Raw genomic sequence first — 16,502 nt, forward strand, 5'->3', positions numbered from 1 at the left:
AAATCACACTGTTCCAGACTGATAGGCCATGCCAGAACTGCTTGCAACATGCTGTAACAGGTATCTTCAGGGCATCATTTCAATGATACTAAACTAACCGTTTGTACTATACATGAGTCAAAATTAGACACAAATGGCTGGTCTAAACAGTGGGTTTGAAACACTGGCTACCTAGAACCACAGGCTGAATTCTGAGCTTTGTCAGCTCAACTCTTCATCTTTCTCAGAAAGGTGCAAGACGTTTCATGCAGTTTACTAGGTAGGCTAGCCAAGTATTAGAGGAGATCTTAAAAACAACAGGTTCCTTTGACTGCATGTAGATACTAACACTTTCAAGGCATTTACGAAAAGAAGGGTTTGTCCTCACTTAAAACTTCCTCTTCCCAATACTGTGTTATGTACTGCCCTTCTCCACAGTGCTTTAGTAGTGTTAAAATAGAAAACCTGTTCCCCTTCCCTTCCTGCACCCTCCCTGCCTCAAAGTTTTGGCCTTTTTTCTTTCAGATGCAAAATTAATCTTTTGGATGTTACAAGCCATTTGGGTACATTTCTCCCTTGTGTTCATCATGAATGGAAGCATTAGAAATCCCTCAGGACAGCCTGCTCTCACGTGATACACAGCCCCATTCTTTATACTGCAAAACGCATGAACAGTTCCAATAAGCACCCATTTTTGGAGGGGCTGCAAGCCCTCCCCAGACTCTGGAGCTCTTGATATTTCCCCATCAGGAGTCAGAATAAAGCTTCTTTTTCCTTTTTCATGTATGTTCTGATTTCATATCCTGTGTTCAAATACACGAGTTGAAGAATTTTATCATTTTTATGATGAAAGCACCGGAAATGTGGGGCCCCTGCAAGATTTTCTGGGCAATCTGGTGGTTGCACCAGAGGAGAAAGCAGACCTCTTTAACCAATTCTTCACCTCTGTTTTCTTGTGCAGGGACTGGGACTTCCCCACTGTGATGCCAGACAGACTCGAGGGGAACGCCTCCAGACCTCAGGTTGGGGAGGACCGGGTTAGAGAGCTTCTGGAGGGGCTGAACGTGTTCAGATCAGCGGGTTCAGCTGCTCTCCAGCCCAGGGTGTTGAGAGAGCTAGCAGGGCCCTTGGCACGGTTTTACAAGCGCTCGTGGTGCTCAGGCCAGGTGCCAGATGACTGGAAGATAGCCAACGTGGTCTCCATCTTTAAAAAAGGGAGGAGGGAGGACCTGGGCAACTATAGGCCCGTCAGTCTTACCTCAATCTTAGGGAAACTCTTTGAGAAGATCATCAAGGAGCACATCTGTGATGGCTGGCTTCAGGGACAATGCTCAAGGGCAACCAGCATGGTTTCAGTAGGGGCAGGTCATGTCAGAACAACCTGATTGCCTTTTATGATCAGGTCACAAAAGCACTGGATGCAGGTGTCACCGTGGACATAGTCTTTCTGGACTTCAGCAAGGCCTTTGACACTGTCTCCCACCCCATCCTCATTAAAAAAATCGGGCTACTGTGGCATTGATGCCTACGCAGTCAGATGGATTGCAGATTGGCTGAAGGGTCGCACTCAGAGGGTGGTGATGGACGGGTCATATTCAACCCTGGACTTGTTCAAATTCAACTATATTAATACTTTTCAAAACACTGATACCTGCATGTTTCTTAGGCCAGTGGTTCTCAACCTCTTTTGTACCCAGACCCATTTGTAAACATCAATGACCAGTCCCAACCCATTGCCCCTCACTCCCAATTCACTGCCCCCAGGCCCAGCCCCCCAGTGTGTGGGGCAGGGGATGGGTATGTAGGGATGGCAGCCCCCAAGCAGCTTCTTCTGACTTCTGCCAGCCTGCAAAGGAAAAGCAGTGTTTCCCATGTTTTCCTCCTTTAGAGGAGAATCCATTTTAAAAGTCTGCTGATCCATTTTTAAAGACTGGCCGTGACCCTTTCATATATTCTTGCAACCCACTTTTGGGTCACAACCCATGGGTTGAGAAATGCTGTCTTAGGCCAATTCAATCAGAGCTGCTAAGCTAGTACATTCCATTTATTTTTCACTCCTCAAGAAACAGAAGGAACATAATGAAAAAAGCCTTTGGAAAATATTATTCCCTCATCCACGTGTGTTATGGGGGGGGGGAGGTTGGCACTGATGCCTGGGTATATTTATAAACCCTCTTTAAAACATAATGATGAGACACAAAGTGGGTAAACAACAGAAAATCAATGTTGTTTAGATTTAGTAAATATAGTTTGCTAGCTTATTCCTTCCTCCTCTCCTCCCTCTCCATTTTCCTGGACAAGCAAATTTTACTGAAATAATCTATTTTCAGCTAACAATCTATGTTCTCTTGCATGTTTAAAAAAATTTAGGACCCTTCCTCTCATTATGGTTATATCACCTACGTCATAATTTGCTGCTTAAAATAGGAGGGAAGGATTAATCTCTAGGGCTACAAATGATGTCAGACTGGGAGGGCCACATGGGTCAATAGAACTAATTTGCTCAGAGGTAAGCTAGTGCTTCTCTGTGCTGGGCTGCTGAGACTATAGAGGCTGCTGCATCTACTGTATAGCTGAGATCTGCCTGCCCAGATGTTTTCATTGCTTCCTTTGCCAACTTTTGCTCTCAGAGTTCAGCAGAGAAGGAAAGCTGAAAAAAACCTTATTTATTCATCATGAATACCACCTTCAACTCCACAGGAATAAAATATGTTTTTGTGGCAATGTTTCTAGTTTAAAATGTGTGCGTGCTATAATCACAGAATCAGGAGATCATCTAGTGCAACCCCCTGCTCAAGGCAGTACCATCCCCAATTAAATCATCCCAGCCAAGACTTTGTCTGCCCAGGTCTTACAAACCTCCAAGGATGGAGCTTCCACCACCTCTCTGGGTGACCTGTTCCAGTGCTTTGCTACCCTTCTAGTGAGAAAGTTCTTCTTAATATCTAACCTCAACTTCCTGTCGCAGGGCACTAAGGGGTGCCTGCTCCTTTGAGAGCAGAAACCGCCTAGCTAGACAACCAGCTGAGCCAGGCAGAGTGCCACAGCTGCAGGTGCCATGGCAGCAGGCTAATGGGGAGCTAGTCTGCACCTGCATCCAGTCAGCTTATTGGAAGGAGGCACAGCCCAGTGCACAGCCCAGAGCTAAGACTGGCAGGAGTTAGTTCTCTGGCAGCAGCCAGGGGAAGGAGTTCCTGCATGGAAAAGCAACCCAGAGATGTTGTAGCTGCTTGACATGTGGCTTATATGGCTAATGGGGGCTCCAGGAGCCCATAAGGCACCCAGGGCTGGGAGGCATTCTAGGCCAAGGGAGAAGCTTGACTGAACGCAGGGGTGTCCAACCTTTTTGAATGTGGGGCCGGATCATGAACTTTTTATCACCCAGTGGGCTGGCGAACCATATTCAAAGACCTCACAGGAAGCAGTATCACATCAGGAAGTGATGTCACATGACCTTTGACACCAATGAAGTTGCAGGAAGTGACAATTAAATGGGTCTGGAAATGTGGTTTAAAATCCAAAATAAAAACAATATAAAAGCAACAATGAAATAATACCAAACACTTGACTAAAATAAACACTTTCACGTCCACTCACTTCTCAATGAATGAAAGAAGCATAATGCAGGCTTGCCCTGGGACACCTGGGCGTCCAGCACCAGGTGGAGGAAGCCGTGGAGGACCAGCCAGCTGTTGGCCTCCGGCAGCAGCAGCGCGGAGGAGGAGGAGAAGCAGTGCCTCAGGATGCTGCCCCAGCTCCATTGGAGGTAAGGAGCCCAGTCTTCACACATGGCCACGCATGCACAGCCCACCTCCCTCCTCACCCCCGGCTCCCAAGGAGGAGGAGGAGGAAGGTGTGAGTGTGACCTTGTGCTTCCTCCTCATGAGTGCATGCACATATGTGGCACACCCTCGTGTGGGGTCCCCAGCATCCCCCCTGGGGATGCAGCCCTGCTGACAGCCGGGCAGCCATGTTTCACTCTCGCGTACTCATCCCTGCACTGGACCATGCCACCCTGCCTCACCCCACCCCATGCCACCCCTTCCCCGCCGATGCAGTGCAGACCGCCCCCAGTGCAGGGCTTAAAGGAGCTACGTGATGAGCAGAAGTCCCACCCCCTACCCCTTGACCTATGCCACCAAAAGTCTCTCCCCTTGCTCAAGAAGTGCTGCTTTTTGTTGGGGCGGGGGGTGGGTTTACTTCTATATTGTGTATGGAGGGGTAGGTGCATGTATGTGGGGTGTGCGTGTGGTTGAGGAACTATGTGATTGGGAGGTGCGACTATGGTGCAAATGGGGTGTGTGGAGGAGTGCTTATGTGGGGGGGTGGGATAATGTTGGATGTCTATGGATGTGGTAGGGGGTGCAGTGTGTGATGGGGTGTGGGTATACATGTGAATGGGTGTGGAATCTGTGTGGGGAGTGTGAGTGTATGTGGTTGAGGTGTGGGGTATGCAAGGGAGTGCACATGTGTGGTTGAGGTGTAGGTATACGTGTAGATGTGTGTGGGGGGGGTAGAGGTGGTATGTTTGGGTATGGTGTGTTGTGGGAGGTGTGAACTGAGCCTGGCACCACTGGATCTCTTGGTCTCTATCCCACACCTGCCCAGCAGGGCTGTAGCTGAACCTGTACTGGCTCCTGCTGCTGCTTCCATCCCATGCGCCTGCCTGGCAGAGCTGCACCAAGCACACACTAGCTCCTGCTGCTGCTGTTCCTGCTCCATTTGCCTGTCCCATGCCTGCCAGGCAGGGCTTTGTGAACAGCAAAACTCCTTCACGCCCACCCCTCCTCCTACATCCACACACTCCCCTGCCCAGCCATGCACGAGCAGGACTAAAGTGAGCTGCAGGCAGAGCCTGCCTTCTCCATCCCCCACTCCCCTCATTGCTGCAGCTTCCCCTCCCTGCCTGCTACTTGGAACACTGCAGCAGGGACAGCAGGAGGAGTGGCTAGCAGCTGGGGAGCCACTGGGTGCCTGTAGCAGTGGCGGTGGCAGCAGCCCTGCCTGGAAGCTGTGCCTGCTAGCTGGGGCTGGCACCCTCTGGCAGGGGTAAGTGGGACTGAGTCTAATGCAGAGCACAGCAGGGGCAGCAGCCAGTGGGGCTGAACACAGTTAATTGGTGGGTGCCAGCCTACAGGCCATATTTTGCCCACCCTGGTCTAGCTCCATCCTCTTTCAAACTACCCTTTGTGGCAGAATGCCATCTCTCTCCCCCACACCAAACTCTGCTATCAGGTGGGTGACCAATCTTACAATTTGGTTACCATCGTCACTGCAGAGGGCAGACACCCCTGGCCTCATCGGCTTCAGGTAATCCTGAGTTGTAACTTGAGCTGGATATATTTCTGAGGGAGGGGAAAACCTGCTCCCTCTGCCTACGTGACTGGCCTCATACACCTAGGTGGGGGCTTAAACTCCTTATTGTTCTAAGCAATGCCAACCTGACTGGGAGGGGGCTAGAGACCCTGCCAGTCTGCCCAGCAACCAGTGATGCATTTCAAATAGGTTAGCTGGCAGCCAACAGGTGCTGGTCTCCACTGGACCAGGTAAATGAGGTCATAAGTACTACGTAAGTTAAGGACTGCCCAGGAGGAAGAGGCAACAGCCATGACAAAAACTCAAGGAGAGAAGAGTTGGACCATCTGAAATTTGCCCTCTCTCTTAAAACTCATGGTCAATGAACTGCTTGCCTTCAGAGGAAAGCTCCACCTGCCTCTGGATGATACTTCTGAGTAAGCTACTTGAGAGCTAACTAGATATATAGTTTGCAGTAATACAGGTGTGTAGTCAAAGGCTACCATGCCACTGTTTGCTCCAAGTTATTTCTCGGATACTGCTCTACCCTGTACCCTATTCCAAACCTACTCCTTGTAACCAATGAAGTTCTCCTCCAGATCTAGCATGGGAGACTTACGGGGAGAGGGTCTAGATTATGCCTTGGGGGTCCCCTTGGTTTGGCTAAGGGAGACCATTATTTGTGCTTCAGACTGAGGGAAGCACCCCAAGTTAGTACCATAGTATTACAGTACTTAGGATTGGAAGGGACCTAAACAGATCATCAGGTCCGACCCCCTACCCCAGGCAGGAACAGGTGACGGGGTCATATCACCTCAGCCAAATATCTGTCCAGCCTCCTCTTGAAGACCCCCAAGGTAGGAGAGAATACCTCACTTGGGAGCCCATTCCAGAGCCTGGCAGGCCTAACTGTAAAGTAATGTCTCCTGATGTCCAGCTTGAACCTTCTCTCAAACAATTTGTGGCCGTTATGCCTAGTAACCATGGGTGGTGCCCAGGGGAACAGAGCCTCCCCCAGTTCTCGCTGGTCCCCAAGGCCAGATCCCCTCTCAGCCTTCTCTTGTGGAGGCTGAATAGGTTCAGGCTCTTTAGCCTCTCTTCATAGGGCCTGCCCTGCTGCCCCTTGACCATGCGAGTGCCCCTTCTCTGGACCCTCTCAATGCTAGCCACATCCCTCTTGAAGTGCAGTGCCCAGAACTGGACGCAGTCCTCAAACTGTGGCCTGACCAATGCCACATAGAGGGGAAGGATAACCTCCCTGGACCTGCTTGTGATGCATCCCTAGATGCACAACGAGGTGCAGTTAGCCTTACTGACCGCTTCCTCGCATCAGCAGCTCATGTTCATCCTGGAGTCAACAATGACTACAAGATCCCTTTCTGCCACCTTATTAACAAGGGTGTTCCACAGCCTATAGGTGTGTTGCTGGCTCCTTCTCCCTAGATGCAGTACCTTGCACTTGCCATGCTATTCTCATCTGCCCACCTCTGTAATTTGTCTAGATCTACTTGGATTCTGTGCCTCCCCTTCAGCATGCCCACCTCACCTTACAACTTGCTACAACTTCATCAGCGAATTTGGACAGCATGCATTCCACATCCACATCCAGATCGCTGATATAAGTTCTTGAAGGGGGCCAAGTACCCCTCAAGGGCTACTAGGCCTGTGTTTCCCAGGAGGCACAAGGCCAAGATCAGTCCAGACCCTTGGTGGTGGCAATGTTACCCCCAGGCTTGCGGGTGGGCTCCAGGAAGGGGGTTGCTGGACATGAGGTGCCCCCAGGGAGGCACTCTGAGCCTGGAAGGTGGTCGGGAGCAGTGGGGTGGGTGGCTCAATGCAGGAGCACCTCCTACTGGCCCACCACACCCTTCAGATAGTTGAAGGGCACACTGCTGACTCGTATCCATTTTATTGTCTGCTGTAACCCCCAGGTCCTTTTCTGTAGAGCTGCTGCTTAGCCAAATCAGTCCTCAAGCTGTTGTGGTACATGGGATTCTTTCAGCTCCCTGGACTGGCTAGGCCCCTTTGTTAGGACCATTTCTCACACCCAGGAAGCAATCAGTCCACTCAGCTGCTCAGAGAACACATCTAAACACACAAACCCACCAAACAACCCTGAGCAAGCCGAGCACACAGGCAACCCTGGCTCAGTTCCCTTCCCAGAGCAGGATCTGGTACCTGGTTCCTCTTCTGCTTCCTCCTCTTGTTCCCAGCAAACTGTCCCATTTGCTTCTACCTGTTCACTGCTAATACTGTTGCATGGCTCAGTTTCTCTGATTATTGTATACAGGGAAAGAAGGGGTTACTTGTGTTTGGGACAAGAGCTGGAGGGGATTTGCCCAAGTGCTCTGCTAGCCAGTAATGGGCCATCAAGCAGTAAGGAGCCTTTGTTGATCAAGCCCCTGTACCTGAAGAGACTCCCTGCTGTTTACAGTGCCAGTAAGCCACTTGAGAGAAGGTCCTGAAAAGGGGGAGCCCAAAAACCAGGGGCAAGTGGTATTGAGAGAAAAAACAGCCAGGGCTATTTTTCTTTTGACAAAAATTGCTCGGGCTTCACTGCCTGTCGTCTTCCTGTGGACCAATAAAGGTGTTTTGTTTCAAGAACTGCCTGTTTCACTTCATGCAACTTTGGGTACGCTCCATCTCCTTGAACAGGTAAAGTCCTTCTCCAGGAGCTAAGCTAGAATGCAGCTGGGGATATGAGGAGCATAACTGGGGGAGGGTACAGACCAAAAGGTCAGGTCTTGGAGTTCAAGGAGCCAGGGATTCACCCTCTCTAGAAGTTATGCCTGGGCTGGTTTCAGGGTATTCTCCAAGAGACTATATAATGAGGGGATCCAAAGCAACTGATCACTTGGCAAATCTGAAACAACCATCTTCAGCAAAGAAAAAACAAAGCTGATGAGAAGTAAATTAAGTTGATGCTCAAAAGCAAGAATAAGGAAGCCACTTGGAGAAGGGAAATTTCCTACTGGCAGCAACCTCTCCTCTACCCAGACATGCCTGTTAATCCTTCTGACAATCATTTATCTTCTCAGGAAATTAAAAATAGCAGGGGAGCAGAGGTGTAACAACCACAGCCAGGTGCTTGGAGCAGCTACAACACAGAAGGCAGTGGTGACTCCTGGCTAATGCAATGCCACCTGCACAATTGTGCAGCTGTCAGTTTTAAGACTAAGCATTTATGTAAAACTAACCTTGATGTTACCAGTTTGCCTGAAGCTGTGTTGGAAACAAGGTTAAAGCTGCCTCAGATTTATGAGGAGAACTGTCTCTGGAAACAATATTCAAATGCTGGCAGCAATGTGTATACATAAAGCATGAAGAGATGGTGCTTTTAAAGGGACACTATTGAGAGCAGGGTTCTTTTAATTTAATCTAAACCACAGGGCATGCTACAAGGCACATCTGCTTGCATGAGCTGCCACAGGGATTGGAACGTGCAGAACGGCACACTGAGCAAAGACTGCAGGCACATGTTGCTGGCTGTTTAGTTTTATTTCTGTTTTTGTGGGGGGATGGGGGGGCAGGGGTTAGCATGCTGACTACAGAACCATTTCTTACATTCATCTACAAGTCAAGATGAAGATGACAACTGATAATCTTTGTCAAGAACACAATTCTGTCCTCCAATTCCAAGATGCAAAATTAAAAATCAGAGTTCATCATCCTCCAATTCCTAACGAGTACTGAGAAGAAGCAACTACAGGGATTCTGGAATAGCATTCATTACACCTGCTGCACTTGTTGCTAACGTACTCATCTCTCTCTGTTCCCTGTTTCTGCCTACGCGATAACTCTACACATGTCTGTATCCAACTCCTACTAAAGTCAAAAGGATCTTGCATGCAACCACCTAAGAGAAACAGCACGGTTTTCAATGTCATCTTTGTGTTACCAGCTACACTCTAGTTTCCAAAACAACATCCTTTCCTTGATGTGGCTGCTTCCTTTGTACTCTTTACTCAGCTCTGACAGCAACATGGGGCTTAGTCCTTACAGCCTCCTGCTTCACTCTGGGGTTCTCCTGGGGTAACTAGGCACTGCTATATTTAATGCCAAAACCCAAGTAAAGATTACATAAAAATGAATTAATGAAAATTACTTCCATTCATACAAACATAGCTGTTACAAACAAAGCAATAAATATGAAGGTTATTCCCAAAACTTCTGTAAAATTGTTTAGTTTTAGAAACAAAAAATATATATATTTCTTAATTTGTTTAGTTTTTCTTTCCTGGAACATAATGCTATGCTAAGGCCACGGCTTGCCAACATCCCAACCTGCTAACTATCTAGAAAACGTATAATATGAAAGGTGCTTACCATTTCAACCGATCCATCTTTTGGATAATACAAGAGTTCAAAACGTCGAAAGAGAGATGCATTTGGGTCGTACCATTCAGCAATGAAAGCAAATCTGTCGTCTTGACTCTGAAAGAAAAGGGTAATAGGGTTTCAACAGCAGTCGTATGAGGGATCATTTCATTTGTTACTTCCCCAAATGCAGACAGGCGGACTAGTAAATATGCTTCGGCATTGTGCACTCTGAAACTGTCTTCTCAAAGGCTGACAGCAGCTTTTCAACTTCTGAATTGACCCGGATCTCAAAGGAAGGCCTTTGGCAATCTGGAGCTGGCACCCAAATAATAACAATCAAAACATGATTTCTCTTGTTCTGTCCATGCTACCAAAAACAAATAAAACACACTTTTCAGAGGGGTTCTCTTACACCACAGTCACTAGACATTATCAAAATTCAGTCAAGTCCCATCTACAAGGCAAGACCAAGCTGTTCTAGAAACAGCTTTCAGTTTCATAACCTTCTGAGAGTAAACTAAACCGGGCTTGCTACCTTGCCCTCTTTTCTTGTCATAAAAAGTTCATGTACTCATGAATAACTATAGAACCTTTACAAATATAACAGATAGCCCAAAGGAGAGCACTGTCCCTGCCCTTGAGGTGGAAAAATTCTGAATTTCTTCTGCTAATACATAGAAAAATGCATTGAGGCTAAGGGCAACATTAGCTTGTCTGTACCCTATTCTCCTGTCATTTAATGGAAGACCTGTGCAACTTGAGCTCGTCTAGAACTAAATATCCTATTTGTTATATGAAAGAGCTGGAAAAGGCAGTGTGTTTCATTTTGAATCCATCCAAATTTAGCTGCATGTACTGGACCTCAGCATTCCTAGTCTTCCCCATGGGACCCCTTCAGCCCAAGCCATTGACAAAAATACATCTTTAAAACTTTCCAGAATAAAATTAAGCCTTATCATTGAAAAGCTGACAACCAGATGTTTTTCAGAGGAGGCGCTGATGTACCCCTAATACCAATGACCTGCTCTGACAAGGGCAACTTGTGCAATGTGAGAGCTTCATGAAAAGTAGTTCCAGAAAGATACCTAGGGCTGGATCTGGCCCTGAAGGCTTCAGTTTGTTCACTGAGGTAGCCTGCTTCCTGAAGGCAACCTGTAGCTGGATTTCTCTATCTGTATGGACTTCAAGTGTGAAAACTTGACAGCAAATCAGGAACATCAGCAAGAAGGCCAGTTCACAGTAGGCAAAGCTTGTGTACATCAAACTTCAGTAAAATTGAAGAACAAGGCATACTTCAAACCTTGGTCTCGTTGCTGGCCCTAGAGCCCAGACACACCTTCTCTGGATTTTCAACTGTAGCAAGCACTGGACACACGGGTGGTCATGACACCCCCTCATGGCTGCTCAGCCCTTGCCACATGACTCCCTTGAGGCAATTACCCCTTTACTATGGTGCCACAACTTGATATTAATATCTGAGGAATGGGAGACTGTCCCAGGGCTTTCCAAGCCTGTTCTTACTCTTATGACCACAGCTGCCCGTGGTCCTTGCCTTACGGGCTACTTACATGGGCTCCATCCTCCCCAGTACACACTCCCAAGCCGCGCAGATGATATGCTGATAAGTGCTTTTCCTGGGCCATGGGCTTCCAGCCCGAGTCCTTGCCCCTCCTGGGCTACAGGCTCCCTTGGCCCACTTGCTCTTCAGCTGTGGTCCCTGACCTTCCGTCTCCCTAGACCCTAGCCCCGCTCCTAAATCAGTTGAGACCTCTGGCCCTGCTGACACCTGCCCCTCCTGGCCTCCAATCTCAGGCCTCCTGGTCTTACCTACTCAGCCCTTTCTGGGCTCCAACCTCTCAGGCCCTCCTCACACTCACCCTTATCTGGGCACTTCCACCTCCGCCTATGCCAGGCTTCAGGTCCCAGGCCCTCTCTACTCAGCCCCTCCTAGGCTCAGGCTTTCTCCCTCTGTGCCCCACGCTATCTATTCCTCCGGCCTCTCTCTCTTGGCTAACTGGGACCTCCTTACTTCCCCTTAATCCCTTCCAGAAACTACCAGTTCATGTCCTGCCCTATTCCTAGATTCTGCGTTGCTTACCCCAGCACAGCTGCTCGTCTAGGAGCCCTGCTGCCAGGAGTTCCTCTCTCTCTGGCTCCCAGCTAAGGCCTGAGCTTATATAGCTCAAGCCTGGGCCGTTCTGGTCAGGCAACTCTCTAATCAGCCCCTGCCACACTTGCAAGCTGCTTCTCCCTCAGCCTTTCCTCTTAAGCGTGATAGGTGCACCAATCACCCCATCACAGCACCAAAGTAAAAAAAGGCTAAAAGAATTCAGAAGTTAACTACTAATGACATCTTGCAGAGTAAAAAAGAGCAAGAAGGCTGGCTGAAAAGCAAATTCCACAGACAGAGTGATTCCTACAACTGTACCTAGCTGCTGAAAGGAAGAAATTGAGGTGGTCAGGGCCACGCAGTCATTTTATAACGTTGGCTTTGAACATTTGGTAGTGTAAAACGGCAAGTGGAAAGTTGTAACGGCACTGTTGTCCACACTTTTTAAAATTCTGTTGCTGGTGGACATGCATGGCAAATACAAATGTGCAGAAACCAGCACACTTCACCACAATGGTCCCTGCCAGTTCTCACCATGTCTTCATCTCCAACCACAGCAAAGTGACGCACAGTTTAATATTCCAGGGGGGCATTAATGGCAATAATGCAGTGAAATTTGTATGCATTTCTGAAGCATCTTCAAATGCTCGATTTATGGATGAAATCAAAATATAACTTGTTAATAAATATTTCAAAGGCAAGGAGGTGGATGCCACTGGTTGCCATTATACAACTTTGATTCAACATTGCTACACATACAATGACTCTAAAAAGTTCAATATCTGTATACGACGCAACTTTGGGGAAATCCAGGTCAGGGTTCTATGCCTAGATCCTTGCCCTCTAATACATCAAATCAAACCTGTGGGCTTAAACACTTCCAAACTTTTTGGATAACTTAGTCAGAACCTTGCAAGTCACTCCTACCTCCAAGCAATGAAAACACTTACAACAAATAAGAATATGGAGCTACACAATACTTGAGCACAGAAAAGCAGTGAGCCATGTTAGTCTGAAGTCAGGCAGAAGGCAGGGTAGAGATTAATTGTATAGGCTCATTCTACTCTTCCTTCTACAGCAGGGGTGGGCAAAATGCGGCCTGTGGGCCAGATGTGACCCACCAAGTCATTCTATCCATCCCACGGGGCCCCTAAAAAACTTGGAAAATTAATATGCATCTGCTCCTGGCTGCCTACCATGCGGCCCTCGATGGCTTGCCAAAACTCAGTAAGCGGCCCTCCACCCAAAATAATTGCCTGCCCCGTTCTACAGTATACATAAAATGCATTTGATTTTCATTCTCCCTCCTCTGTTGAACCTTCTCCAACCACACATAACAAAAGGCTCTGCTATTTTAAGTTATGCAAGTACCAGTAAAACAATATGTTCTTTAAACAGGTAACATGCAGACATAGGGGAAAGAAAACAGCATCCATATCATTTCCCAGTGCTGCAAAATATACTCTGCATTGTGTCATCGTGGCTGAGATGACATGCTGCTTGCAGGGAAAAGCTTTTCCAAATCAACTGATTTAAAAATGTTTCTAGATTGTCAGTGTAAGATGCAAGGGAGTACAGGAAAGTCCTTATTAAGGTGTGTTAGGTACGTGAATAAACTGGGAGTCTTATGCTAGTCCCAAATTGATAGATGGCCACTAACTTCCTCTCTCTTGGTATTCTCAAATAGCGAAAAGGAACGCAGACTGAAGAAGCCACGTAAATGAAGGTTTCCCATCCTACCCTAAGATGTAATCCCTCAAATGTGAAGGCTGGGGAAAATGCCAGGCCAAGGTATGAAGAAAAGCTTTCACTGCCATCACCTGTGTGGTGCCTGTTCCATGAGACAGAAGACTTCAAACTAGACCACTCATTCCTGCACATATTTTATTATCTGTCTGACTCTATCCACACCTTTATTTTTAGTAGCTCCCATTTACCTCGTCATTATCTCCATTTGCTTTCTACCTCAGAGAGGAAGGGGACATTGTTTCTGTTGCAGGGCCCTCACAGGAATGATACCACTTACATGGGTTAACCAGGTCCGTACTTTTCACTCATATAGCATCTGTGTGTCAGACTAACGTGTATGTTATTTAAGTAGGATTCAAACTGGAGCCAAATAGGTTGGGATAAAATTCAGATTTTGGAAACCAAAGTGGCACCTCAGCCATCTTAAATGCTGTCTGCTAAGTGGAAGGGAACAAAGGCAGGCAGACATTTAGGTCAGTCCAGGAATAGTATGGCTTGCAATGAAGTTAAAGGACATGTTGTCACCGATTTAAGTGGGACTGAGAACAGGCCTGCACTGGCATGCAGAGGCCAGCGTGAAGAAAAACTCATCTTGGGTTCTGCCGCTGGCAGGCTACAATATGTGTTTTTCTTTTTGCTTTTGCCTCTTGCTTTCAAGACAGCATGGTGCGATAGCTCAGCAGAGGACGTATCAGTAAGTGTTAGATATTGAAAAACAATTCCAGCTGCAGACAAAAAAAAGGTAGCTTATCTAGTCCTAGGGGAAAAAATAATGCAGCACATTACAAAAGTCAAAAGGCCCTGATTAAGTGAAGTGCTTACGTACGGGCGTAAATCCCATGGAATTAAAGGGGACTCTAGGATGTACTTAAGTGGTTTACAGATTCAGGTTCTGCTATAAAGGGAAAGGATGGGATAATGAAGACTAATTTCACAATGTAATGCTATTATTAAACTTTATGCCTTCATATTTCAAAAACTTATTGGGAGGTAGGCCAATAGGGTTTATCTACACACAAAATGAAGGTGAGATTATGGCATGAGTGGCTAGCTTTAGTCTATTTGGCATTAGTAATGACAGCAAAGAAAAGGTGGGATGTAACTACATATCAGTCACCACTGTACCCAAGCTAACTTGGCCACTGCTGGGTAGCAGTGAGAGCTTAGCAACAAGCTGCAAAACCCACCCAAAAAGCTGTGTAAAAACTCAGATAGCTAGCCCATGGTGAGCACTGTGCTGTGCAAGCAGATCATTACTAGTTACCCATGCCAGATATACCAACACTACACTGCAGCCAGAGCAATATTACCAGCCACTGCAATGTAGACATGTCCATAATGCAGCCTGGGGCTAACAAGCAGAGTAAAACCCCACTGGAGAGCCTGGGTACCTATTGGTACAGCCTGGTGGCTGTCCCATGCTGAAGCTGATGCCACTATGGTCTACCCATTCTACATAGTTTTAGGATAGTGCAAATAGGTCCACCCCCACTATCACACACCTTATTTTACTGCACAGACACATAACTACCCTTTGTAGAAAAACAGGGCTGGAAGAGAAGTCAGCTCACTTAACTCCCTGCTCAAGGCAGGGCCATATCATTTTGGCCAAGTGCTTGTCTAACCTGCTTTTGAAAATTTCCAGGGATAGAGATTTCACAGCCTCTCTGGGTACCTGTTCTGAAGCTTATGTTATGAGAGTGATTACCCTCATATCGAGAAAGTTCTTCCTAATAAATTTTCATTGCTGGAATTTAAGACTGTTACTGCTCTTCTTGTTCAATGTGGTCACAGAGAATAGCTTATCACAGTGGCTCTCAACCTTTTTAGATCTGAAGCACACGTTGTTAGCCTTGAGGAACTCTCAGAAAATACCAGCTCTTGGTTTTCTTTTGTTGTTTTAAATACAGAAAAATACTAGAGCAATTCTTGTGTTGCAAAGAAATCAGAAAGATCCAGGAGGGAGAATGATTCCTATCTAAAATCTCCAGGTTTATCTCATGAATCATATTTGCACACCTAACGGTGCTAACACTGTGTAGCACCCCAAGGCACCTGTGAAAGGATCTCAAGGCATCCTGGCTGAGAATTACTGATCTATTGCCAACTTCTTTATCACCACCTTCCAACTATTTGAAGACAGTTATCAAATCCCGCTTTCGTCTTCTCTTCTCCAGACTAAATAATCTCAGATTTTCCAACCTTTTCTCACAAATGGTCAATAGCAGGGATAGTGCAGGGTTAAGGACAAATCCAAAATCTATTGCTACTCTCCTCTTTTTATACATTAGAAGGGCTTACATCAAGTCTACATCATTGCTCACACATGACTAATCATGTTTGGTGCCATGCACCTTACCTTACAATATGCCAATTGATGAACTTATTTAATTACAATGTTATTATCTAGCTTCCCAAGTATGTACCAAGTTTTGGTTGTACCATACAACATGCTTTTCTTATCTGCTATAGCAGGTTATACTGATCTGTCCATCCCAGAACGTACTTGACCAGCCTTTAAATGTTCTGAGGCACTGAGGCTTTCCACAGAACTTCAGACTTGCAGATTTTAACTCTTACTGCTCTTGGCTTGTCTTATGGCCTACATTTACTAAATATACAACTTTGCACTTGTTCTTACTGAATTTCACTTAATTAATTTGGGAACATTTTTCCAATTTACAGTCATCTGAATCCTGATTTTCTCTTCCACAGTATCTGCAACTTGACCCGGGTGGGTGTCATCTGCAAATCTGCTAACTGTTCACTCAACTTTACCCTCCAAATCATTAATGAAAATATTAAACAGAATCTGGTCCATGGAAGACACTTGGGAAGTCTCACTTGACACCCCCTCCCAAATCACTGAGGACTACTTGCTGAGCATGGAGAAATAACCAGGTATGTATCCACCACAGATAGCCTTAATTATAAATAATAATAAGTGAACACATTTTTTAAAAGTTGAATTACACCTGACAACTTTTCATTACAATAATACCAGAAAGAAAAAAAAAAAATCAACAAACTTTCTTGATTAATTATCCCA

General features: G+C 46.5%; 1 protein-coding gene across 3 annotated transcripts in view; it reads right to left on the reverse strand.

The window, feature by feature from the left end:
- The window catches only part of NME7 (NME/NM23 family member 7), a 151,159-nt gene that overhangs the window by 98,158 nt on the left and 36,499 nt on the right, over positions 1-16,502 (reverse strand). For all 3 annotated transcript variants that reach the window (XM_090056239.1, XM_090056230.1, XM_090056248.1), the window contains exon 2: positions 9,601-9,708. In XM_090056239.1, coding sequence (XP_089912365.1) covers positions 9,601-9,708 — 108 coding nt within the window. The remainder of the gene's footprint in view (positions 1-9,600; positions 9,709-16,502) is intronic.

Source organism: Crocodylus siamensis, chromosome 1, assembly GCF_052110815.1.
Source record: "Crocodylus siamensis isolate JL-2025a chromosome 1, ASM5211081v1, whole genome shotgun sequence".
NCBI classification, from domain to species: Eukaryota; Metazoa; Chordata; order Crocodylia; family Crocodylidae; genus Crocodylus; species Crocodylus siamensis.